The 23,649-nt window shown below is 44.3% G+C and overlaps 2 protein-coding genes across 6 annotated transcripts; one reads left to right on the top strand and one right to left on the bottom strand.

Moving 5' to 3' along the window:
• Nucleotides 1–65: 65 nt before the first annotated feature.
• Nucleotides 66–15,713, bottom strand: NTAN1 (N-terminal asparagine amidase). Of its 4 annotated transcripts, XM_042037848.1 has the most exons (11): nucleotides 15,506–15,713; nucleotides 11,951–12,412; nucleotides 5,590–5,692; nucleotides 5,437–5,502; nucleotides 4,745–4,853; nucleotides 3,697–3,770; nucleotides 2,421–2,474; nucleotides 1,578–1,631; nucleotides 962–1,059; nucleotides 574–687; nucleotides 66–381 (listed from the first exon to the last, which is right to left on the bottom strand). In XM_042037848.1, exons 2-11 carry the CDS (start codon nucleotides 11,975–11,977, stop codon nucleotides 202–204), a joined length of 879 nt encoding a protein of 292 aa, XP_041893782.1. In that variant the 5' UTR covers nucleotides 11,978–12,412; nucleotides 15,506–15,713; the 3' UTR covers nucleotides 66–201. The 4 variants fall into 4 exon arrangements, with proteins under 4 accessions (XP_041893782.1, XP_041893783.1, XP_041893780.1 ...); XM_042037849.1 differs by lacking the exon at nucleotides 11,951–12,412 and having other exon boundaries at nucleotides 15,506–15,610; XM_042037846.1 differs by lacking the exons at nucleotides 11,951–12,412; nucleotides 15,506–15,713 and adding an exon at nucleotides 6,696–6,863.
• On the top strand, nucleotides 15,713–23,645 carry KDM8 (lysine demethylase 8). 2 transcript variants are annotated; one of them, XM_042037844.1, is made up of 7 exons: nucleotides 15,802–16,336; nucleotides 16,394–16,560; nucleotides 17,862–17,994; nucleotides 18,879–18,920; nucleotides 19,680–19,829; nucleotides 22,605–22,697; nucleotides 22,793–23,645. In XM_042037844.1, exons 1-7 carry the CDS (start codon nucleotides 15,848–15,850, stop codon nucleotides 22,955–22,957), a joined length of 1,239 nt encoding a protein of 412 aa, XP_041893778.1. In that variant the 5' UTR covers nucleotides 15,802–15,847; the 3' UTR covers nucleotides 22,958–23,645. The 2 variants fall into 2 exon arrangements, with proteins under 2 accessions (XP_041893779.1, XP_041893778.1); XM_042037845.1 differs by having other exon boundaries at nucleotides 15,713–16,560.
• The last annotated feature ends 4 nt before the right edge of the window (nucleotides 23,646–23,649 follow it).

The following is a 23,649-nucleotide window of genomic DNA, read 5'->3' as shown; positions in this document are numbered from 1 at the left end:
AACAAAGCCAAATTCTTACTTCAAAGAAGCCCTGACTTCTACATAAGTAATGCAGAAAAAGCAAGTTACTTCTATCAAAATATTTTATTTTGAAAAGCACAGGAACAATGGTATTTGTGACCAGCAATATGATATTTGCAACAAATTGCTCTTCTTGCGAGATTGTATTTCCCTAAAGCACTTGTGGGGGTTGGTTCCAGGTTAGATTTTGTCAGAACAAACCTGTTCCCACAACCCTTCTTCATTTTTTTTGTAGATGCGAGGTTTCCTGTCAGGGAACAGGGATCGAGATGGAAATGGATGTTCTTTTAGAAATGTTAATGTAGATCTAATGTGGGAAACAAAGTGGGGTGGCTCAGCCAGGGGCGATGTGGAAAGGTTCTGAAAAAGAAGATGGGAGCAAGGGCATCTTGACATTCAGAATGCAATGTTCTCAGTTATCCTGCCCTTCCTGAAGGTTATTCCCCACCCTCCCAGGGACAGCAGTGCACTGGAAAAAGTTTTGACAGACTACAACACCCCTCTCCCTACTCAGCTAGAAGGCAAAAAAAAAAAAGAGTTAGTTTCAGGTACCTGTAAAATCTGTGCATCATCTTGTTCCAACCAGAAATCCACATGTGGGAAAGGCCCCCAGAAATAAGGCCCAATCCGGAGCTGTTCCGTCTTTGCATCATAGATGTTGGTCAGCTGTAACAGCACAGAGAGGCAGCCAGGGCTCGTCCAGACCAGGAGAGTTGCTCTCAGTCTGGCCTGTCCCAGACACGCTAGGCCACGTCAGCCCCGCCTCCCTCCAACTGCGCTTGCATTCCCCAGCTACTCTGACAAATGCAACATTAAACGGTAACAACAAACCCAGAACCCAAGGACAGAGACCTACCAAAGGGTTTTTTTCCTCAAACTCTGGATGTTTCATTGCCCCAGCTGGTCTCCCCTTCCCGTTTTCCCCATTACTTTTACTCACTGGTGCTCCTGTTAAAACATGGGCTGAACGCAGATCCTCATCCGGCCCTTTTTCTGGGAATGTGGCAGGGAAAATCTCTGCTGTTTTAACATTCACAGCTGGGAGGAAATAGAGATTAAATACAGTAAGAATTAATTGTTTCAAGGCACTTCCTTACAGTGACCACATCCTCAACACAATTGTGTTGCAGAACTGCAGAACACATCACACACTTGTATTTCTCAGATCCCGAGCCTGCGACAGCACATTTCTACTTCCTTTGGCAGCATTTCAATATTCCAGAGATGAGTAAACTAATCAGAAAAAACACTGCGTAATTGAAGAGAAGAAGGTTAAATTCTAAGCATAAATTTAGTGCAGTAGCTTGATGTTGATAAAATCTTAAGTGCAGTTAAAGGAAAAAAAAATGTTTGCATTTGTACATGGCCCCTTCCATATGTGCATCTCCCCAGCTGTGGCACCTGAAGGAAAGTATTTTTATGTATGCCTCTGACAGCAGCATGTAACTTTTAGGGAGGACTTTACTCAGTCATTAAAAGCAGCCCACTTACTATTGGAATCTGAAAAGCAATCCAGTTACCAAAAAAAAAATTCAATTCTAGTTTAACTAACTCACCTATTCCATAAATGATTGGAAAGTGAATATCCTGTTCTTCTCTGTCATTTAGTTCTGTAAGGAAAAAAAAGAAGTCAAACTCGTAGGGCTTTGGATTTTAATCTGAGCAGCATTTATTTAATTGTATGTTATTGGAGAGCAACAGACAGAAAAAAACAAGGAAGCCTGAAAGAAATATGGAAAAGAAGGTAGAAGTCAATAACAACACACGCGGGACCTGGAACTGTCTCCTAGCAGAACAGCCAGCTCCAGCCAACTGCCCCTACTTCTGCATGGACAATTTCCAGGGGAAAAAAAACCACAATGCAAAATGACCGTGATGCCAAGTTTCAAAGATGTGAGTCACTGACACCTCTGACATGGAAAGAGGATGGAAATTTGACCACAACATGATACAATGAAAAGGAAATTACCCCTCCGCATGACACTACACACCATGAACTAACTGAAGTTTATGAATTCACTGGACCCTGCAGGGAGGCAGGTCCAGCAGCCCAGGAGAATAAAGGTCCGTAAGTGCGCTACTCAGTTGTAAGATATCCACAGGTACAGAGCCTGTTGCTTGGGATAAATGGGCCAAAATAACCTGGTCATGAATAACCTGGTCATGATTACGAGTTGGTTGCAATGCAGCAGCACTTGGTAAGGAGAGAATCCCCCCTGCATTGGCTCTCTGACATCACCATATGCACACCAGCAGCAAAACTGAAAATGACACATTGGTATGGAGGACTTGTGCTGTTCTTTCTTACAGGACAGAGAAAAAGCCATGTGTGAAAAGCCCCCTACCCTTTGATCTCAGGAAAGGTACTTCCAAACCCAAGGGATCATTTGCTTTCTTACCTGTTACGCAGAAAGTCACTAAATGAACATCCTCTGGCTGGAGATCGAATGCTCCTGCAGGGACAAAGACAGCAAAACTGTGTGAGTGGTGGCAGGGCAGTGCTGTCTGGGGCCAGGGGAACACACCTAACCCCCTGCCCCAGGTAGGGCAATACAGCAAACAAGGTTCTGCACATTTGCTTCAGACTAACAGGAATTTACAGAGAGGGGCCATTTGTAACAGCAAAAATCTGCTAAGAAAGTGCTCTGCCACTTACTCCTTCTATTGACACTGGTTTAGCTCTGGCATCACATCAGCTCTGCTTTAGTCTATATACACTTAGGAGCTTATATTTAAACATTTTTTCCTAAAATGATACATATATAGTGAACAAACCCAGTCTTTCATTAACTGTAAATTAGTTCTGCCTTTTACCATTCCAAATATCCAGAAAAAACCCCCTCTTTTTTATGAAGTTCTGATAGCAATACAGCATCATTGATTCAAATTGTACCTTGATGCATGAAGATCAGAAGGTTAAAGTAAGTTAACCAAAATATTTTATTCTGGGCAGAACTCTCACATGACACATAACACACATCAAGCATCACAGCCACAAGGCTGCAGCCCAGGGCCGTGGTTTTCCTTTGTTTACCCCCTTAAACACCTCCCTCCTGACACCTGCCCCATCCCTGCCCCCTCCCCATTCCAGTGGGACAGAGGCCTCTCCACACTCAGAAAGTGCTCAGCACAAGCCAGAGCACTTCCAGGTAAGCAGGTACTTTACATTTCCAATTGTTGGTAAAGCACTGCCATCACTCCTCTGGACTATGGATTTTATAAACAGACCTGACATTTTTCATTAGACAATTCCAAACAATAATTAAATTTTACCTCATCACATTAAGGAATTAACTGAATGGTAACTAATGAAGTCATCCACATGCATACATTTGGAGAGTGACAACACTTGCCCAAAATCCCACAGCAGATTAGCAGGAATCAAGCCAGGAATCAAAGCCCAGCTGAACTGCACCCAACTCTCCACACCCAAGTATGAGCCAGGGAGAAGTGACAGGATCAGACCCTGTGGCCCAGGCACTGGCCATGGGCAAGCCCCAGCAGTCCAACCCTGCTCCACACCACGTTCTCAGGCAGAGAAAAAGACCCTTCAAAGTGAATCCACATTTCTTTCCAGTAAATGTCTGGGGACTCGGATTACAAACAAACTCTACCCAAATCCAGCCAGAACTTTTTTTTTTTTTGGACATGAGAGTGGAAAAAACATGAACTTACTAAGAAGCTGATTAGTAAGTTTTTGTGATAACTGCCTATCATCATTGAAACCTCCAACTAGGTGCACTTCCAGCCTAACAGAGATGGAATAACAGGAAACAGCAATTAAAAAGACATCTCAAAATGAATAGCTTTACAAAATAATCCCCAGCCCAAACTGCAAAGCAATCATTAGAGAAGCCTCACTTATTACAATCACATGCACCAAGCTGGTTTGCATTACACAGCAAGTTATGGTAATTCCATTCTGAAAACTTCAGCGATCACCCAGGAAATGGCACAGGAAAAAGCTTGAAGAGGCATTAAATACATGCAATTCTATCCCAGGGGTATCTCTGACGGTCAGCACCTCTGGTTTGGACTGAACTTTGTAATCACGTTTCAGTTCCCAACAAAGGGTTAATTAAATGTGAAGATTTTTGTTCCCATGACCTCCTCACAGTTATTCTGGACCATGCAGCAGGGTTCTTCTACAAGCAGTGTCTATGTAAAGAGAAGTCCTTACAAATCATTAAGTTCATGAGCTAGCTTTTGTTCTTACCAAACTACAGGGGCAAAAACCTCCACATCCAGCATGAAGCTTGCCTGCTAAATTCTGTTTCAGAGCTTTTTACCCACTGTCCTGTGCTCCACACCCCTTTTTTTTTTTTTTATGTGGACTTAGAAAATTCCTGATGGATTGTCAGATGCTGAAAAGAATTTAGAAAACTCAACACCCTGAAGGGAAAAATATAATATAAACCAAATAACAGTTATATGGAAAATTCCGCAAATCTAGAACAAAAGTTAAATGGGAAACAGCAAACACAAACCTCATGGTGGCATTTTACAGAGACACTCTTCAGAACAGAACCATGCTTTAAATGACTGCTAAAAATACCCCCAAAATCGTCAAGGAAATAATTTTCACTTTGTATGCAGCTGCTTATCAAGAGGTATTTCCTGCACAATTCCCTTGTCTGAACCCAAATCACCTCACAATTCCCCACTGTATGAGCTGCAGCAGCCTTTGAGAGAAGTAGAACACAAGAAAAGGACCAGAGCTGACCTGCCACAGCCTGTGGAGTTAGAGAAGGACTTTACTGAGCTCATGATGAGCGACACCTCGGCCTCCGTGTCTGAGCCGTCACAGTGTGTCAGGCACGTGGCTCCGCTGCCTGGGGGAGGCACAGAACAGGACTCAGTGACTGTGGCACCAACAGTGGGAATCCCCACTGCCACAGGGGACAGCTGTCTCCCCACTGCCTTGCTTCACCTGAGCACAGCAGCCTCCAGCAGGGGACATGACCGGGTTGAGGCCAACACCCTCTGCATGGGCCATTATAAAATCACACCTCGTGTGAGGGGTACAAGCACCTTCTTAACGGGACCAGGCAATGTCTCTAATGGCAGAAATCCAGGCACATAGTGAGGATCTTTCCACAAATTCCATCTCTGCAATGTCCAAACCATGCATTGCCAGACTGCTGTACACTGCCCAGGGCTGCAATGCCACTGCCACTGGCCAAAGGTGCACAGCAAGTTAAAATCTGCTCACTGAGCAATGAGAACACTGAACCTCTCATGCTAAACACACCAACTCTCTGAATGAGTCCTTAGCTAACACATTATGTGACTTTTGGGGATTCAGGTTTATATTAATGTAACTGCAGTTTATTTTATTAATGCCACATAAACCAGTACTAATTCCTTACTTCAGGGGTACAGACTTTGCTCTGAACATCCTTTAGAGATAGATACCTGTGTGTCGGAGCACAACTATGTGGCAGGTAGTGGCATCATCTGATCCAAGAATGGAAACAGAACCTATTTTAAAGGAGGAAAACACTGTAAGAACTCAGCTCTCACAATCACTGCTTCAGCACAAGAAGAAATGTTTATGTTCTTACACACCATCTTTAGGAGTAGTCACTGCAAACTCTCTCTGCTGGACATAGAGAAGGCCTTTGGGTTCCACAATCTGAGCAGGCTGACTTCTCAGAAGTTTTGCCTTTTCCTAAAGATAAATGATAACAGATACTACAGTGGCTGAATTCTCAGGTGTATCCATTACTTCACAGAAACATCACCTCTGAAAAGCAAAGGGACTCAGGTCAGAGAGAAACACGCGTATTTTGTATTACAGAGTATTCTGAATTTTGAAAGTTTTTTGCTTTCCTGACACTGATCAAGTTAATAGTTAAATCCCATCATTCCAGAGACACACAAAACACCCTTCCCTGTTATACGGACCATAAAATGGAGGCACAATAAAAAGCATTTGGACTGGGCAAAGATTACAGTAGATAATACCAGAACTGATCTTGGAAGTTTAATCAGAACAGGAAGCTTTTGTAATATAGAAGTTTCAGTCTTCTACTGCCACAATCCAGAATATTTATTTAGCACTTATCAAAATATTGTCGATTATTAGCTTGATTGGTGCGTGAAAAACCCGGATTCCTGGGCTATGACTACTGCAGTGCTTCATCACAGACCTGCTGGGGACAAAGTGAATTTCCATTCTGGGCTCAAAAAATATTTCACGGCTTTATAAAATTTGCCCTCATTTTCTGCATAATCTCAGGGTCTGTAAAGAAACATCTTTTGATGGGAAACACCTCCCCAGGCAGCTCTGCTCACATTCCTGGCTCGCATTCCGGCGTTGAAATGATAACATTTATACCCTGGAAGCAAGATCGGCACCCTTCTCAGAGTGCCCACCTTGACTTTTATCACCAGTTTTTGTTATTTCACGCAGAACGGGCCCGCCCAGCCTCCGCCACGTCCGGCCGCACCGTCACCGCTAAGCCTCTCCGCGGACACCGACTTCTTTATTTTCTATCACCCCGTGGTTCTCCGTTGTCAGAGCACGGGGAACGCGCGGGGCCGGGGCCGCCCCTGCCCGCTTCAGGCCGAGGCCGCCCCGCTCCGCCACCCGCCCCGGCCGCGACCGCGGCTTCTCCCCCAGGGACCCGCAGCACGGCGGGCCCCGCCAGGCCCCTTCCCGCTTCCCTCACCTCGAGGTACGGGTGGGCGCGGATCATGTCCCCTGTGGGCCGGGCCAGGTCGACCCGCGCTCCATTAACCAGCAGCGGCATCTCGGGGAGCGGCAGGCCCGGAAGCAGCTCCGCGCTCCCGCCCAGGTCGCGCCGGGCCGGGCCGGGCCGGGCGGCGCCGCGCGGGGCGCTGGGAAACCGCGGCCACGGCACCGCCCGGGGCGCGGCCAGGGCCGGGCCTCGCCTGACCATTTTAACACGGTAACCTTACAGAGGTTCCTGTGCCTCTCACCACTGCGGGGCTAGCCGTAGGGTGTGGTATGAAATAATAACATAGTCATAAAGCCACAAATTTACAAATCACTGAATTATTAAGGTTGGAAAAGGCCTCTGAGGTCATCGTATCCAACCTCTATCCTAACACCACTGTGTCAACTGTACCATTGCACTGAATGCCACCTCCAGCCTTTCCTTAAACACCTCCAGGGACGGTGACTCCACCACCCACCTGGATGGCCCATTCCAATGTCTAATCATCTTTTCTGTGAAGAAATTATTCCTAATGCCCAACCTAAACTCCTCTGGCACAGTTTCATCCTCTTGTCCTATCACTGGGTGCCTGGGAGAAGAAGCCGATCCCCACACCACCATCCTTCACCCCAGCAACCACAAGACAGATTTTCAGACAATCCCAAAGACGTCCATTTTTCCTTCAAGACCAGAGTTTTTTCCTCCAGTTGTCTGTGGAAGACCCTAAAAAAATAACCATGGTAGCAGCAGAGTTAATGCACCCTGCAGGGAATGTGGACAGACAGGCACCCAGACTGCCCACAACCCACAGACAGTAAATGCCCAGGACCCCAGCTTGGCTTTTCCATCCATCTTCACAAAAGTAAACTGTCCCTGGAAGTGTTCCAGGCCAGGCTGGATTGGGCTCTGAGCAAACTGGTCTGGTGGAAGGTGACCCTGCCAGTGACAGGGTGGTTGGAACTAGGTCATCTTTAAGATCCCTTCCAACCCAGGCCATTCTATGACTTTATGATTCTATAGCAGAATAAATGCTTTCTTCAAAAGATACATTGCATTTCTCAGGTGAGACAAAATGACACCTCGGGATGACCATTCCTCTCACAGCGGTTGGTATTTACAAAGTCTCTTTAGCAAAACACCAGCACCTGCCAGCAGACTTGCCTGCGATTACACTGAGTAAAACAAAGCTGTCACAGCAGAGGTTCCAGAAACACTTAAGTTAAAACTGTGCAACTTCAGTACAGACAGGTCAATGTCTGCACATTACACTTACGCGTTTTTGTTTGGTTTTGGTTTTTTTGGGTTGTTTTTTTTTTGTTGTTTTTTTTTTTTTTTTTTTGGTTTGGTTTGTTTTTTTTTTTTTTTTTTGCTTTTAAAGAGACGTGGAAGCTCCTGAATCACATACCTGGTATTACAACTGGGAAAGTTTTACACAGCCTCATTTTGGAAGTAGTGTCTGAAAGGCATTTTCAAAGGATGTTTCCCTTGATGATCTGAAGATTCTTCCATGCCAGGAGAAAATCCAACTATTTCAGATGGAAATCTATTGTTTATTACTCAGTACTGACAATAAAGAGGACTACAATTAAAACCAAAACATCTCAGTTTATACAATGATGAACAAATCCACTGATGCACTTTGCAGTGTCATCCCCAAAACTCATTTCTGCAGTCTGTCAGAATGAACACCCCAGCTTTGATAAGTCAGACTACACAGAGGGCACCTCAGTTACATACAGAAATGTGGTTTTCCCAAGGATGTTAAGAATTGCACTGTTTGCATCAAACTTTATTGGCTCCAAATAAAAATGTCATCTTGAAAGCCTCCAAGTTCAGATTTTAAAGAAGGGCAATTAGAGTTTAGTCCACAAAATTAATAAAATTTTCAACTAAATGTTACACAAACAACATTTTTTCCCCCATTGTTTATATTCTTACTCAAATCTAAAAGCCAGCAACCATGAAAAGAAGACAAGAAACCTCTCTAGAGAAACTCTACACTGACTGACAGATCCATGCACAACACAAGGACACTACTGATACCATCACTTCCTTTCCACAAGGGAAGTTCTTGGTTTTTTTTCTATTTTCAGCATTCAAATATAAACTTCAATATCCTGCAGATAAATACCTGTTTCAGAGTTCTTCACAAGCACCCCAAAGAAAACTATCTATAGATAATACGTTCAGCTACCTCCCTCATTTTCAACACTTCCAACAACCATCACTTTTACATGTCTGAGCTTTCCTAGCTGGGAAAGGTGTGTGTCAGCTACAGATTTAAGGAGGGATAATGCTTTCTCTCTGAGTACACTTCCCACTAGCAAGTGGCTTCACCAAGTACAGTTCTACATGTATATATATTCTTCCTCTTAAGGTTCATACATGTATATGAAGTGTGGCTAATGAAAATGACATGTCCCAGCCCTTAGGATAAAAAGGGAATCTTGTGTGTGCTCAAGATCATTACAATGCCAGGAGCCTGCGTCAGCTCTTGAAATGCACTACTGGAACGACAGGTTAGACTTACATTTCCAGAATGTACAACATCAGCTAAATGCCAAGAGACTTTTCTCTGGCCTGGCCCTCTGTTTGCCATTGGGAGAACACTGGTCACAATTCCACTGGCCTATGCCTTGCTAGCAATGAAGTTCCAAATCTACACATCCGTTCAGATAAAACAGAAAAATATAAAGGACCCATGCCCTCACTTCCTTCCACATTCCTGTCAGGAAGGCTTTCTACCTGCAGCAGTGTTCCAAACAGGCTGACTACAAGCCAGCTGTCTCTGTGCCTCAGACCTTCAGGCTGCCAATCAGCTGTTCAGCAGTTGACATCCTATAGCACTTGAATAAGAAAATGATAGAAGAATCAGGAATACATATTCTACCTTCTTTATCCCAGCTGGGTTCTCTGTCTTATCAGAAAGGCTGTTTCTCAGTAATGCTCATTAGCAACAAGTAATATCCCAATTCAGTTTTCCTTGCACCTGCAACTATAAAGATTGTTTTAAAGGTTTGTTCTTGTGGTAGTGCATCTGCTCCATTCCTTCTTGGGCCACACTATGATCTAAGAAATGCTGGTTAGGCTTCGGCCTTGACAAACAGCACCTGCACCAAGCTCCTCTTGAGCTTATCAGAAGCAGTGCCTGTCAGTTCCCAGGAAGTGGTGCTGTCTAATGAGCTCCTGTTTTTAATGAACAGCCTTGGAAACTTATTTTTCTTGCCTGAATAACAACCCAAGTGGAACAACATTTTTGTTATCGAAATTTCAAAGAAAGTTACCAACACGAATTGCAGCCAGGATGAAAAATTACTGTGACTGAAGCTCACTCTCTTGCGACCCTATGAACAGAGGTCCTGAGCGAGACCCTTTGAACTCTCCTGGACTGCAGCGGGCTGCGACCAGCCACCTCCTTTTGAGTGGGGCCACTCAGAGCCAGTGAATTCTCAAGTTTGTTATGCTCAGACAACCACTGCTGAATGACAAGAACAGATCCTGGGCTGATACCCCCACTCCTCAAGGCTCAACCCTTTGCCTGTTAAGAAGACGCAAAGGTATCCAATGTGAATCCACTGAATTCGAGGGGAATTTTTCACAGGTATATACCTTGTAAATAGTGTTTAGGTCTCTGTGCGTGCAAATGTGAATGTGCTATATGAAATGTACTATGAATGATGCTCTCTTAAATTCTTAAGAAATTTAAATTTGTAAGTAAATTAGGCCTAGTAGTTACTGTTGCACTATAGTAAATTCTATATGAATCTTTTGTAAAATTGTTTAACTTGAGCTGTCAATTAAATGTTGTTAAATTTAAGAGCTGTTAAACCTTTGGGCCTAAACCATTGGTCAAGCCCTGGCTCAGTTTAGCAAGGAGGTCCATTCTGAACCCTGTAACTCAGCAGGAGGGTCTTCCTGATTCCTTTTTATCCTTATCATTTTCTGCCCTTACCCTTTTTTTCCTTTCAGCCTGCCAGCCTCCACACAGATAATTTTGGAGTTGATTCTGGTTTTAGATTGACTGATTTTAGATTTTAGTTTGCTTTTTCTAGTTCAAACCAAGTAGTAGAGTTAACCTTGCCAACAAACTTTTTCATGCTTCCACTTTTATATCAAACACGCTTTTGTTGATACCTTTGCCGGCGATTCTTTAAGCAACCTTAAAACACTCATTCATAACAGTTGTAAAGACTTTATGTTTTCTTTAATGTTGAAGGAGCTGTCTGAACATATTTGCAAATATGAAGGCGATTCAAGTTGATATAAGGAAAACAAAATTTAAATAGTCTAATTTACATAATTTCCATCCAGCAAAGGTAACTAAGGCTACATGTGTAAGCAATACTGTCTCAGTTATGTCTCAGCACTGACGCATATGTCCCAGATGGATGTTACATAATGTTTTTGTAAAATAAGTATTTTCCAGTGATTTCTGAAAGTAGAACTGGGTGTGCTGATACAGCTTGCTCCAGAAAGAACACTTTATCCACTGCAATGAGAGGAATTCCAAAGTGCCATGCAAAATGTCACCTTATCTCACTTAAAGTTATTTCATCTAGTAATATCAGGGAAATTACAACAATAAGTTGTTCTACATGAAAGTACATGACAGCACTATTTGTGAGACCTGGCAGCTGGCTGAGCAGATGGCAGTGATAAAAACACAGTGCAGGGAACGGATTGATACAGATATATCTGTCATTACACACTGTCGCTGCACAGTTACACTCAACTCCAAGATACCATCAAAATGCATGGCTGTGTTACTCTTAGTCAGGAAGACCTTGCTCATCTGAGAAAAATTATGTTTAGCAATTAATTCTGTGCATATTTTAATCAGAATCATTGATCTTCTGTTCAGAGGAACAGAAAAAGCAATCAGCAAAGATATCCAAAATCTTTGAAGTCTTACGTGTCACACTTTTGTTCTTGCAAAAGAGGAGACAACCATTTCCTGTAAAGGAATATAAGAGCCAACTATGGCTTTCATGGCAGTCATCAATTTATATTCCCATTTAAGTGCTAGAGGGCATCTTAGGTTCCAATTTCATTTATTTTTACCTTTTTTTGTGTGAGTGGGGAGGCGCAGAGGCGATGTTAAATGAGTATATTGTTCATGGAAGGTACCAGTCAATCACTCCTGGAAGCAAAAACAGCCTAAGCACTGGTGGCAGGGCAGCAGTAGTACCAGCCTGTCCCCATTTCATCCCTGCTCCTGGACACTGCCACTCCTGACAGGCACTTACCTGCTGTGATGGCTGGTGAAGGCACATGCCCAGGCATTCCAAAAGCCCTGGAAACAAGGGAACAGATCACCTTCCCTGGTACAGAATTACAGAATGGTTCAGGTTGGAAGGGATCACAGGTGGGTCATCTGGTCTAACCTCCCTGCTGAAGCAGGGTCATCCCAGAGCACATGGCACAGGATTGTGTCCAATATCTGCCGCGAGGGACTTTCCACACCCTCTCCAGGCAATCTGTTCAGTGCATGTTACCCACACAGTGAATAAGTTCTTCCTCATGGTCAGGTGGAACTTCCTGTGCATCAGTTTCTGCCTGTTGCCTCTTTTCCTACTGCTGGGCATCACTGAGAAGAGCCTGGCTCCATCTTCTTGGCATCCTCCCTTTAAGGAGGGTGTAAATTCCAAAATGTCAGGCTGCCAAAAGGGACATGGCATTCCTGAGGAGCTGAGCAGCAGCCTGGAGTCCTGAGAAAGAAAATCTTTAGTGTTACTTGTGCTCTGGATTGCTAGATACGATGTTGCACCAGAGAATATTTCATCTTGAATAAGAATTCCAGACAAGGCAACCCACCTGAGATTACTTCACCAATCAGCACTGCAAGCAACTTACACGTCCTATCTTGTGTTTAGATATTTAGGGCATCTGTTTAGTTTTTATTACTCCTGGCCTCAGCTCTCACACTCCTTCCCAGAACAAATAACTGCTTTCTCTATCTGCTAATTCCAACAGCTGGCTATCACTCACCAGACTCCTGCTGCACTCACCTGGGGAAGAATCATAAATAAATGTGTAGAAGCAAGCAAATGCTGTCATTTAAAAAACTGATCCACCTAGTACATACATCCTACTTTGGACTTAAGTGGTGAATCACTGAGCATGTGTCTTGATTTTAATAAAATCCAAAACATTTTAATAAAATCCAAAAACAATCACAGGACTTTGTTCATTAACTCAAATTAGTAAATGAGGAAAGAGTGCTATAAAGGAGAATATTCCTATAAATAAAAAGTTTAAAAGATTAAATTCTGGACACGCCAAATACCTATTCTTTTCAATGAAGACAAATGCAAGATAAGATACAGAGCATTTTTTTTTTAATATTTGGAGTAACTAATCACTTTTTCACCAGCGGCAGACAAGGTAACATCAACTGTGGGTCCTGGAATCTATGACTGTAAACAGAAGAGAGAAATACAGATGGTTTACCAGACTTCATTTTTCTCCCTTAATTGTGTGCCTCTTTGTTTGGGTTTTTTTAAATAGGTCATTTCTTTCTGAAAGTCAGTGCTAGGAGAAAGAGAGGTGGCTGGAGCATATTTTAAAAATACGCAGAATATAAAAGAGAACAAAAAGCACAGGCTATAACCCAGGAAGCAGCACAGGAAATCTTCGTACCAACTTTTCTTCTGTACTTTAAAGGGACATCTTTCTACAAGGTTAGGCAGTCTGGTTTCCACAATCTTTAAAAATTTACTTCTGATGAAAACAGCACAAGCTTCAGTGATGGTGGCATAATCCATGGAACTCTTTTTCCCATCAGTTTCTGCAGGTTAGACACATGACAGTAATCTTTGCTCTTTGGCAGCAGGAATTAAATTCTCTCTTCTTGACCTAAAATGGAAATGTCTAGCACTGAAGTCGTCCACTTCCTTGGTCAGCCAGCTCACACAAAATATCTGCAGTATCTTACAGGTATTCCAAAACTAGCATACATTACTGCAAAGTTAACTGCTCTGAGAGCTAAACTTTCCAATTCAGTATTTGCAAATCTATTGGGTTTTTTTCCCAATGAAGACAATTTCAACCAAGTTGCTAAGACGCAGCATGATACTATCAGCTTTCAGTGGATTTTCCTCCTAGACTAGAGGCCAAACACACAAGACTCAGTACACACCTTAAGACCTGAGCTTTATTAGCTCAGCAGATATGCAGCCCCTTTAACTGCAACGACAACTCCCTGAGAGGAGTTGCAGCTGGGTGGGTGTTAGTCTCCCAGGCAACTAGTGTCAGGACAAGAGGACACAGTCTTAAATTGTGCTAGGGGAGTTTTAGGCTGGACATTAGGAAGAAGTTCTTCACAGAAGAAGTGACAAGGCATTGGAATGGGCTGCCCAGGAAGGTGGTGGAATCACCATCCCTGGAGGTGTTTAAGAAAAGACTGGAAGTGGCACTCAGTGCCATGGTGTGGCTGACAAGGGGATGTTAGGTCAAGAGCAGCACTTGGTGATCTCAAAGGTCTCCAACCTAGCTGATTCTGTGATTCAAGACTATTGATGCTGTATCAGAATTCAAACAATTGCACCAAAACTGACTAGGAATAACTGTCTTCCAGTGTATGCTCACAGAGGAACATTGAGCCTCCCTGAATATCCAAAAACTAAAACCACCTGCAGTGAAACTGATGAAGTTCATCATGGCCTCAATGCCTCACTGTTGTGCTGGAGATTACATGTTCAGATGTTAGTGTTATTTGAAATTCTGGAAACAAAATCCTAATCTTTGAAGTGAAACTCGTGAAAATATTACTCACATTTAAACTAAAAAAACTATTATTTAATGAAAATTGTATTAACCAACTTAAATGCAAATAAAAGTTAATGTAAATGGTAATAAAAAGTGGACAGTCCACAGGCACAAGACTAACTACATTTGCTGGCATCCTAAACTACAAATAATGAACACAAGGTCTAACAAGAAAATCTCCTTCCCACTAAAATACTTTCTCGTACAGCAGCATATATTAACATTTATCTGTTTAAGGAGAAAATTCTGAATGAAGGTGCTAAAATCACACTGTCATGGGAGGAATTTAAGGTGCCAAGAGAAAGGCAGTCAGAAGACAGGCAATAGACAGACCAGCATGATAAGCATTGCACAAGTCTGAAGAGTGAGAAGTGTGAGAGCAGAAGTGATCATTTAGAGGAGACAGCTGGGGAGCAGGGGGAGAGCCACCAGCAGCAGCAACAGAAGGATTCACATCACCTTTACTTTTTTTTTTTTCTTTTTTTTTTTTTTTCCTTTTTGGAAAGCACTAGTGACTGAGCATGGAGCAAAGAAGAGTGAGTGTCTCAGTATAGAATGTGATGATTTTAACTTTTTCTGTAAATTAGGATTTGTCTCAAATCTGAAGCTTTCAACCCTAACTAGGAGCTACAAATTCCTTATATCTTGTTATGGTGGTTTAGAGCTTGGTTCACCATGTTAAAACTTTCCTCTGCTGCTGAATTTTAAGTAAAATATTGTTTTGCCTTTGCAGTCAATAGTATTAAGACCTGAGAACGTTCAGGGCACACTATCAAAGCAAGTTGGGGCTCAATGATGCCGTGCCCAGCGCGTTAGGAAGAAGACTGCCGTGCATGTTCCATGCAGAAAGCCCGTCCTATGTGCAGATTAATACCAAGCAGCTGAGCCAGCGAGAGGACTTGGGCTCAGAGCCGCGCTGGGCTCCGCTCGAGCTCCTCGAGCGCACGCGGGGGCCCGAGCAGGGACGTTTCTTGGCAGCACAAAAGAAACCGGTCAGCTGGGAAGAGCGTATGTCCCCTTCCCCCAGCACTCACCGCCTGCGCTCCGCTGTCCCGCGACCGGGACTGAGAGGCTTCCAAAGCGCAGGCAGCCACCTCCTCACGCCGGTCCCGGGTGAACGCCCGGAGAAGACACCGTGACCTTCACCGGGTCTATGCGCTCCCCTTTACCGCGAACGGCAGCGTCGATCACAGCCACGCAATTCCAGAGGACCCGCTGGTCAAGCGCACAAGTAACAACGCCCAGACCGGGCTTCGGCGATACGAGAGTTCCGCCCCCCGGCGGGGCCGTTCCCCGCGCCCCGCCTCAGCCCCGGCCCCGCGCTTTCCGCGTCCGGCCCGGCCCGGCAGCGCCGCCTCTCGGACGCCGGCGCGGCCATGGCGGCGACCGGCAGCGCGGGGGGCGCGAGCGACGGCTCCGCGCTGTGGACCGAGATGCGGGCGCTGCTGCCCCGCACCGAGCAGGAGTTGACCTTGGCGCTGAGCGGCGAGGTGGAGGACTGCATCCTGCCGCTGCTGCGGCGGGCCCGCGCGCTGCTCTACGGCGCGGCGGGCCGGCCCGGGGCGGAGGCGGCAGCGGCGCTGGAGCGCCTCGGCGACGTCCTGCGCGACTACTCTTGGGAGAAGCTGAACGCGGGGCCGTGGAGGGAGGTCGGCAAGGGCTGGCGCCAGGTCTACGCCTACGGCTGCCTCTTCGGGGCGCTGGCCGAGGTGGCCGCGGGCCGCCCGCTAGCGCGCGCCGTGCGGCTCTGCGACCTGGGGCTGCTCCTGGGCGCCGCCGTCCTGGAGAACGTCCTGGCGCGCCTGGTGCGCGCGCTGCAGCCGCTCCTGCCCCGCGCGGTGCCGCGCGACGGAGCCCGCGCCGAGGTGGCGCCCCCCCCCGCCCCCCCCGGGCCGGCTGCTGAGGGGGAGCGTCCATTCCAGAGGGTCCGGCCGCAGCCGCCGCCGGCCCCCGCGGTACAGCCGGAGGAGGTGATTCCGCACCTTCAGTGTCCTTCGCTGGAGCACTTCAGAGACAACTACCTCATTCCCCAGCGGCCTGTGGTCCTGGAGGGCGTCATGGACCACTGGCCGTGTATGAAGAAGTGGAGGTGAGAAGTTCCTTCCCAGTCCACGTAAAGGCACGATTGTTCCCTGTGTTGGGTATCTTGATGCTCGATAGGGCAGCAGAGACCTTCACAGAGGATGGATACCGTGGGCAGTGCATTTTGCTAGCAGCGGTGTCCTACTGCTCTGTGGAAGTTGCTTCATAGATGAGGGAAGCTCTTCGTAGCATTCAGGGCATCACACGGCAGGTGCTGGACTGTCTTGGGGCAAACGTGACCCTTTGCCCAGTCTCTGGCTCTTCATGAGTGAAGGCCGCCTTCTGCCCAGCCTGCAGCCGTCCCAGGAGCCCAGTGGCAACACCTGGGAACTCACCAGAAGTGCACGTTGCAAAGTGCCAGTGAGCTGCTCACAGCTCAGTGGATCTGTGTCATGCACACATCAGTGGTTTTTACCCCTTGGAACTTGCTGATAATTGGTGCAATGGAAAGTGAATTTTAGAGCCGTGAGTAAGCATGATTGACTTTTTCATTCGTAAGTTCAAGCACTGATGTTTGTTCCTTGTTGTGTTTGAGTGTTGAGTTTCAGACACCACTGTGCAGGACTAACAGCATTGTGCTGCCTGGGTAATGCAAGCAATGGTGCCCACATTTCCAATACTGAGTATCAAGTATTTGTGAGGTGAAGGTCATGATTCCCTAGAAAAGGGGAAAAACCACTCGTGCTTAGTTTGAGTAGTTCAACAACCAAAGGTAAAATTAACTGATCACGCTTGCTATGTCATAGGGATTTTATTAATTTTTGAGGGAAGTTAACTGCACTAGTTAACCTTAGGCACTTAAAAAGATTAACTTCTCCATTTAGGTAATACCATTTTCCATGGAAGGATGTATTTCACCCATCAAACTAATCCCTCTGGCTATAATTGGGATGGGTATTTTTGGCACCCGTATAGACACTGACAGAGAGTTGATCTAGTATTACTGACTAAAAGACACAACATTTTATCACATGTGGAAGCAGGCAGTAAAAAAATTGGCCATCCCTTGCCAAGAGACAGTAACTGCTTAAATTTTCTTAGTTTGGAAGGAAACAACTGAGGCAAACAGGTTTTTAAACCAAACCAAAACAGACAGTTGTGGGGTCATGTACACACAAACCTGCCTGCTGATTTCCTTGTTGCTTGCACCCTTTTCTTCTGCCTTTTTCCTCTGGTTGGTTTGATTTAGACAGGAGAAGCTCAGGCTGGTAGAATTTTATTACCCAACAAGATTGATTTGGATTGATTGTCTTACATTCAGAATTAGTAAGAGCAGTATAGAAGGTAATGGAACTTTCTTTATTTCAGTGTGGACTATTTTCGTCAAGTCGCAGGGTGCCGCACAGTCCCTGTGGAGTTGGGTGCTCGGTACACAGACGAGGAATGGTCTCAGCAGCTCATGACTGTCAGTGACTTCATCAGCCAGTGTATCATGGATGAGGTCTGTTACACTCATTTGTTTCATCTCCAAACACAGCAGTGTGGTGCTGGTACAGACAACAGTTCTGCTTACCACAAACAGAGGTGATGTCAAGGGAGGGGGTGTGCTGTAAGCACAACTCTGAATTAAATGGTTTAACGTATTTTCAAGACCTGAAGCTAGGAATAATTATTGCAACAATAGGTTTGAATTTTACCTATAATCAAATGTACAGTGGCTGGAATTTGATGAATAAATACATACATACATACATAAGCAGCAAAAACCTGACTGGTGGAATCTAAGGATAAGGGATCCTCAGCCAGCAGTGTTGTTCCTCTTTCTATTAAACTGTTTCATGAGATTTAGGATCAGATCCAAATTTACATGCCATGAGGCACAAAAATACAAAGTTGATTAGCATCTGGAATGTCTTTTTGCTTTCACAGATGAGGATCCCAAGCCCCCATTTGTGTTTCCTGGCCTTCTGGCAGGAAGGACCATGTGCCATAGCAAACTGATCTGTGGTGCACCCTGGAATAGAGTATGGAAGTAGTTCCAGGGCGTGAAGGAGAACTGGTCTGTGTGCCAGCAGGGTCTGGCTAGAAAGATGCAGGGCATTGTCAGCTGTCAAGATTCAATAGGGAGTCCCAGCTTCCTTCAGTAACTCGAGCTGGATGATTTATTGATTGTGGAGACACACCTACACTCTCACAATTTCAACGGAGCTGTAAGTTGCTATTTCTGAAGACCCTTATACTGTTCATTTGAACAGTTATAGTACTCTGAATAGGCCACTGGAAATGGTTGTTACCTATAAGTAAATTATATTCACCTGTAAGTAAAATAACTCACTGTCTTACCTGTATGTTACTATGTTTTGTCTTTCTCTGCTGTCATTTCAGAACAATGTAGGATACCTTGCCCAGCACCAGCTTTTTGATCAGGTAAAACTTAGTGAAGGTTTTTATCTTCCTACAGTCATGTATTCCTTTTGTAGCACAAGTTGTCTCTGAAGACGACTGTACTAGATCGAAGGGCATATGGAGAATTCGCAGTAATTCTTAAGTTTCTATTCCCATGATTTGAAGGAACAGAGGGAGAGGTTTATTCCATTTGGCTGCAAGACATGGAAACAAAACCCTTTTGGGATGAAGACATTAAGTCCTAGTGCTGTTTCAGTACAATGTAGCATATACTTAGGGGGATATCACCTGGAAAACCCATTTCCTCAAAGACTATAAGTCAGGGAAGAGATTTGGACAGGAAACAGTGTTCAACACTGATATATTTACCATAATCTGAAATGTCATTCCAGTTTACCAGAGCTTAGGTTGGTGGGAGACATAAAAAGGAATCTCACAGAGAAGCAAGCATAGTATAGAAGAGATCAGCTGCTCCTTTTCCATGAAGAGCAAATTCTTATGGGTGTTTCTGGTTTCTGCAAAAGCAAAGATTCTCTAAAGAATGAGGAAACCCCTTTCTTTCTCCCACTTCTCCTTCCAACAGAATCTGCTCACTAGAACAGAAAGTTTGAGAACATTTCCTGCAGATTCCTAGCAGGTCAGCTACTTTTCTCCTACCCTTGCTGGACCAGCCAGTCATTTGTTTTCTTTGTGTCCAGCCTTGCTCATCTGTTCTATGAATTACATATTTTGGCAAGTCAGCACATACCCTTTTTAATGTTTCTTTCTTTATGGAAGTAGATCCCAGAACTGAAAGAAGATATCAGTATCCCTGACTACTGCTGCTTGGGGGAAGGGGAAGAAGATGACATCACCATTAATGCTTGGTTTGGTCCAGGAGGCACAATCTCACCTCTTCATCAGGATCCCCAGCAAAATTTTTTAGCCCAGGTATGTACTGTAGTTACTCTGCACATGCCATTAATGCAATACTTAGAGAAAATGCTTATGGTATGTGTTAGAGACAAGGGGAGCAGACAAATTGAAGGATAGAGAACGTGCAGACAGATACTGTTTTCCTATTTTATTGCATTTGCCACTACTGCAACTTAATACTGAATGTAATCTTGTAGACCACAAGTGTTGCTCATTGAGAGAGACTATTAGTTACCCTTGTTTTACAGATGATAGATAGAAATCACAAGAAGCAGCTTTTCCAAGGTCACATGGAATTTGTAACAGAGTTGGGAAGAATCTGGATCCTGTCATGTTGTACTAAGGAGTTTCTTTTTCTGGTGGTGTGGTTTGAGCCCAGCCAATCCCCAAGCCTCGTGCAGGCGCTTTCTCATCCCCCAACCAGCAGGATCAGAGAGACAACAGGGAGAGTAAAAGCTAGAAAATTTGAGGATTGAGGTTTAATAAGCAAAAACTGTGCATGCAAGCAAAGCAAAACAAAGAATTACTTGACTGCTTCCCATGAGCAGGCAGGTGTTCAGTTGTTCCCAGGAGAGCAGAGCCCATCATGCTTAACAATTACTGGGGAAGACAAACACCATCACTCCAAACATCCTCCCTTTCTTCTTCTTCCCCCATATACAGAGCATGATGTCATATGGTCTGGAATGTCCTTTGGTCAGTCAGTTTGGGTCACCTGTCCTGGCTGTGTCTCCTCCCAGCCTCCCTGGCACCTCCAACTTCCTTGCCAGCATGGCAGTATGATAAGCAGAAAAGGCTTCAGCAATACTGAAGTTTTTGCAATGCTGTATATATACGGATGTATTCTGGATCCAAGCAGTTGACTACTGTGAATCTTCAAATACTGAGAGGTGTTTTGTTTACTGAAGGAGATTGCTGTCCCATCAAACTCTTTAAAAAAACCCAGGCTTACACTTTCACACTTTTCCAGAAGGACTGTGACATTACTTTCTACTGATAGTTATTTATGGGTTTAGCCTTAGTTTCTCTGTTCCAGTTGCATCTTGCTAACCTGTATTTTCACTTGAAACTGAGGCTTAATTCAGGCCTTCCTAGAATGGTTTTTTACAACTGCTGTGCAACTCTGTATGGATTGTATTTTTCTTCCGTGCTACCTGCTCAGCACACACATACTGCTGCATTCTGAAAGTGAAGTACTGTACTATTTATGCTATGTAAAGCTTGAGGGGAATTGTTCTTGGTAGAAGAAAAATTTATAGGAGCTGTTGAACTGGGAAAAGATTCTTCCCTTAGAAGCCTCAGAGCTTGTTTTCTTCTGCCTGAAAAATGGGAGATTATCTGCCAGTGCTGTGAGAGAGTCTTTGTAATTTGAACAGCTGGTGATCTGGCAGCTTTCAATTAAAACTGCCTTGCTTCGTGATGCCATTTAAACTGTGGCTGTGGAGTACAGGAAGGCACAAGCACAAGTAACAAAGTGAAATGATCCCTGCTGGCTGGCTGCTGGCTGGTGCCAAGGTTGTAGTTTTTCCATTATTGAGAAAAGCAGTCTCTGGAGATGCAGGCTATTCCCCATTAACTGGTGCCCCCAGTCTTATAATATACAAGGTCTTAAGCCAGTGAGGCAAGTTAAGGAAGGAGCTGTTAACAGCTGATGGCAGCCCCAAAAAAAGTTCAAGCATTCAGAGAACATGCTGTTGGAGCAATAACCAGCATTTTTTGTCACTTCCATGGGTCACCAAAAATACCATGTAATACTTGGTTCTTTACAGAGTAATTAATATCCTTAATCCCTTTGGGGTATGGAAGGCATCCTAAAAACACATGGACAGACAGAGTTATGTAGATCAATGCTCTAGTAGTTTAATCAGTGATAGTGAAGAGTAGGACAAGGCAGGAGTACACTGGTATTTGTCCAGTCTGTAGAATACATTTATGTGCTGTCCTTGAAGCAACAAACTCTATATAGTCTGTATGACAGCTTCGGTGTTGGTAAGATTTCAGGAAATCCTGTTCTATTATGTGGGAAGGGATGTTAAGGTAGAGGAAAAGCAGGTTGGTTAGGAATGGTTGGGTAGCCACTCCAGGGTGCTGGGGTTAGTCAGAGTACCCATAAGAGGACAGTTCCCAACAAGTGTGATCATGCCTAGCTCTTGAGGTGATCTGGATTGCTGGCACAAGAGTATGAATCTTCACCCTCAACCTGCTGTTCCACTGGTATCAGCAGAGGAGTCAGCTTTGACTCGTTCATGCTGCCACATCTTGGCACCAAAACTTGCAGTTCATGTAGTGCTCAGGGAAGCCAGGCCACTCACCTTACGAATTCTCATCTCATTTCAGCATGCCAATGAAAGAACTGGTTTAATGACAACACAGAAATAAGAGTTTGAGGGCTATCTGGAAGCTTAGCAGTCACTGTGCATGTACCTCTGCCTGTTGATATGAATTGCAATGAAGGTTCAGCCTCCTTATTCTCAGTTCTTATTTTTAGCTATGTAGAGCCCAAAAAACGATGTATAAATTGGGTGCCTTAAACTTTGAATTGAACGCAATTTGGTTAAAGGCATTTCCTTCCGAAAGTCATTTCAAGTTCTTATCTGCTCCAACTGAGGAAGTACTTGAATTCCAATAGCCTGATTTAACTTTCTATTATAGCAGTGTCTATTACTAATGAAGATAATTATGTTCCTTGTAATCAGGTATATTTTACTGTTAAATGCCAGCTATGACCCAGAGATTCCAGTAATGTGCCAGTTAATGACCAATGGAAAAAATTTATTTTATTATATATAGGTATTTGGAAGAAAGTATATCCGTCTCTCTTCACCACAACATTCAGAAAACCTGTACCCACATGAGAGCCAAATTCTTCACAACACTAGTCAGGTAAATAGTTGCCTGAAATTTTAATATCAGTAGTGTTGCCTTATTAAATCCTATGTGAGTAAAGACATTCTTCTGATGATTGATTTTTTTTATAGGTCGATGTGGAAGATCCAGACTTGACCAAGTTTCCAAATTTCACAAAGGCTGCATTTCAGTCCTGCATTCTGATGCCTGGACAGATTCTGTTTATTCCTGTTAAATATTGGCACTACGTGCGATCACTTGAGCTCAGCTTCTCTGTTAGTTTCTGGTGGTCATAGCTCTGAAATGTAGTCAGCCACACTGAAACGGGAATTAAAAATCAGGGAAGCAGCAACTCTCTCAGGAGAGCTTAGAGGTGGAGCAAAATCAAAAACCAACAAACTCTTGCTAAAGCATGGAAAAGGAGTCACAATGGGTAAGCGGAAAGATGATGCTGTAGCCACTTCATTTTTGTAGATGTTTCTAGTAACACCTAAAGAGCATGTGTTAGGTCATTATCCTGTGTGTGCACCCCTCAGAAACAGCCTGTGTACAGGCACTGCCAGGGCTCTGCCTGAGCCTCTGTCTGAAAAACCAGGTCAGTGTTATCTTCTGCTTGGATTTAGCAACACTAAACCCTGGAGTTAGCTAGAGAAATGGTGCTACCTAGAGGTTAAATACATTAAAAAATAAGGCTAACACCAAGCAAGGTACTAGTTTCCTGCATGGAAGAAGTTACTCATGTCCTGGTTCTGGCCAGGACAGGGTTAATTTTTGCAGTATCTGGCCCAGACCCAGAGGTTATTCTGTACCACCTCAGCCAGCCACTGCTGTGGGCCAGGGGCTGGAAGGGGCTCCTTGGTCTCTTAATGGTTGAGTTACACTTCCGTGTGAATCTTTTGTCTCTCTTGTACACTTTGTTATTGTTGCTATTACTGCTCATTTTCTTATTCCATTGCTGTTTCCAGTAAATTGTTCTTTTTGCAATTTA

Source organism: Corvus kubaryi, unplaced genomic scaffold, assembly GCF_017639235.1.
Source record: "Corvus kubaryi isolate FWS band 111438036 unplaced genomic scaffold, C.kubaryi_AGA036_p1.0 37387, whole genome shotgun sequence".
NCBI lineage: Eukaryota > Metazoa > Chordata > Aves > Passeriformes > Corvidae > Corvus > Corvus kubaryi.
Note: the sequence above shows the minus strand (reverse complement) of the source record. Positions and strands in the feature narration are given on the sequence as shown.